This window comes from Propithecus coquereli, unplaced genomic scaffold (assembly GCF_000956105.1).
Source record: "Propithecus coquereli isolate 6110/MARCELLA unplaced genomic scaffold, Pcoq_1.0 Scaffold63, whole genome shotgun sequence".
Lineage (NCBI taxonomy): Eukaryota > Metazoa > Chordata > Mammalia > Primates > Indriidae > Propithecus > Propithecus coquereli.
This window is the reverse complement of record NW_012152285.1, coordinates 7,094,722-7,096,764: the sequence shown is the minus strand read 5'-3', so window position 1 is coordinate 7,096,764 and position 2,043 is coordinate 7,094,722. Positions and strand designations below refer to the sequence as shown.

At 35.2% G+C, this 2,043-nt stretch overlaps 1 protein-coding gene across 1 annotated transcript in view; it reads right to left on the bottom strand.

The window, feature by feature from the left end:
• The window catches only part of TNKS2 (tankyrase, TRF1-interacting ankyrin-related ADP-ribose polymerase 2), a 61,112-nt gene that overhangs the window by 43,140 nt on the left and 15,929 nt on the right, over nucleotides 1-2,043 (bottom strand). The window contains exons 3-4 of the mRNA XM_012659663.1: nucleotides 1,018-1,113; nucleotides 199-362 (exon numbers count right to left, since the gene is read on the bottom strand). Coding sequence (XP_012515117.1) covers nucleotides 199-362; nucleotides 1,018-1,113 — 260 coding nt within the window. The remainder of the gene's footprint in view (nucleotides 1-198; nucleotides 363-1,017; nucleotides 1,114-2,043) is intronic.

Below are 2,043 nucleotides of genomic sequence, written 5' to 3'. Positions count from 1 at the left end.
GAAATGATATCCAAATACTGCCCACAATGTGAACTGTGTACTGATTGCTAGAGCAAGGCTTCTCTTGAGCCCCAAGGTTTTTTTAAAAAGATAAAAGCATGGAATAACACGGAATAGTCAAGGAGGAAATAAATACTGAAGTGACAGTCACAATAATAGCTCACATTTCTAGAACTCTTTTCAGGGACTAGTCCAAACTTTCTCAGCAATGCCAGAAGAAACATCACAAAGTTCAGGCACAAAGCTCAGAGCAAAATCTCTCAGGTTCTTGCCTTTTAGATTAGACATGATTCTAACGGTCATCACCCAGTAGATAAGAATCCAGTAAGTAATACGGCAGAGTTGCTTAAGAGGAAAGCACACTGACAAGGGAAAAAATACGTGAAGTAGATTCAATTCAGAAAAGCTTGTTTATCTAAACTATAGCCTTCAACATCAAAATAGGTTCCAAGGACATGAATATGTTACAGCAGAGTACAATAATTAGCACTCTTCATGGTACTAAAATGAGCATGCCCAAAATCCTGTTTTGAAAAGCAAGAGAATGGTTAGTGCTTTTCGAAAGGATTCCATCTAAAATGATTAAAATATATAATTAAAAAATACCCCAAAACAAAAAAAGAATGGTACAGGTTGAGTCTCCCTTATCCAGAATGCTTGGGACCAAGAAGTATTTCGAATTTTGGATTAGGAAACTCACATAAAGCAGTAAGCAGGCATCGTTACCTGAAAAATTTAGGGATATTTAAAAAATTTCCTGAATACATGAGAGCAACACACATTAATCCTGTCACCAATAAGGCATCAATGACAAATTTAAACTGGAAAAAAAAAGAAAAAAAAGCTTTATCTTTCTTAGGAATCAAATATCAACTGTCTAGATGTAGAAAAGAATAGGAAGTGAACTGACACTATTTTAAAATCTAGTTGAGGTCATTAACCGCAGGAGGCAGCCTGTCTACCTAGCAAGCTTGTTCTTTGTATTTGTCCTGGAATAACCAGAATACACAAACTTACCAGTTAGAACAGCTTTGGCAGACGGGTCTGCTAAATCCAATGCCGTCCTTCCATCTGTATTTCGGATGGTTGGCTCTGCTCCATGCTGTAAGAGCACTGGAAAATAGCAACACTACTTTTCACAATGGTAATCATGACAACTTGATTTTAGTAAACAATTTTCTCAAAAATTCTGGTCTAGAAGTCTCAAAGTTGTTTAAAGACCTTTCATATGCTGACAGAATGGTAACTGTTACACTTTAAATGTGAGAATATATACAATATTACATTATTTAATGCATTAAAGACACATTAAGTTTACCCTCAGTTTGATGTGAGATTTTCCTTTGTTATTTATAGAGCTGGTGACAAGTGACCAAGGACAGATAAGAAGAATATAGAAGGGAAAAAAAAAAGGCAAGTTTGCTTTAAAGCTTTGTTTTCTCATTCCAAAGGAACACTGCCTATGCAAGAAAGACTGCTCTACTATGACAGAAATAAAATGTCTAAAGCTGTAGATAGCCCAGGAATAGAGATTTGTAGGACTTTTAAACAAAGAAAAAAACCACACAGGAAAATCCTTTAAACAAAACAAAACTGGATAGCTTCCTTACGCTTTCAATAAATTCTGTAAGGCCATCACTCATCATCTCCCTGTTCTTCAAGAGAGCCGAATACATTAATCAACAGGAGGAGGCTGCTTGGATTTGTCCATTATTGACACCATCATACACTATACTTTAACAGCAAGGTAAACTAGCCTAAGGAGTGAAACCAGGTGTAAATTATTCCTTAATTTTTCTTTAGAAAAATCTTAACTGAGGGATTCATGGACAGGGGTTGCCAGCTGAGAATTTAGTTTTTTGAGGTTAATTACATTGAATTTTGAGTTAAAATCCAAATATTCTCTGTAGAGTATTTGATTTGCCCCAAATCAAAACTGATACATTACAATCCAAGACACACTAAAAAGAGAAGCCTTGTGTTGTGTGCTCTGTATTATTATTTGTTATATAAAGATATTCCAGCATACTCTATCTATAAATA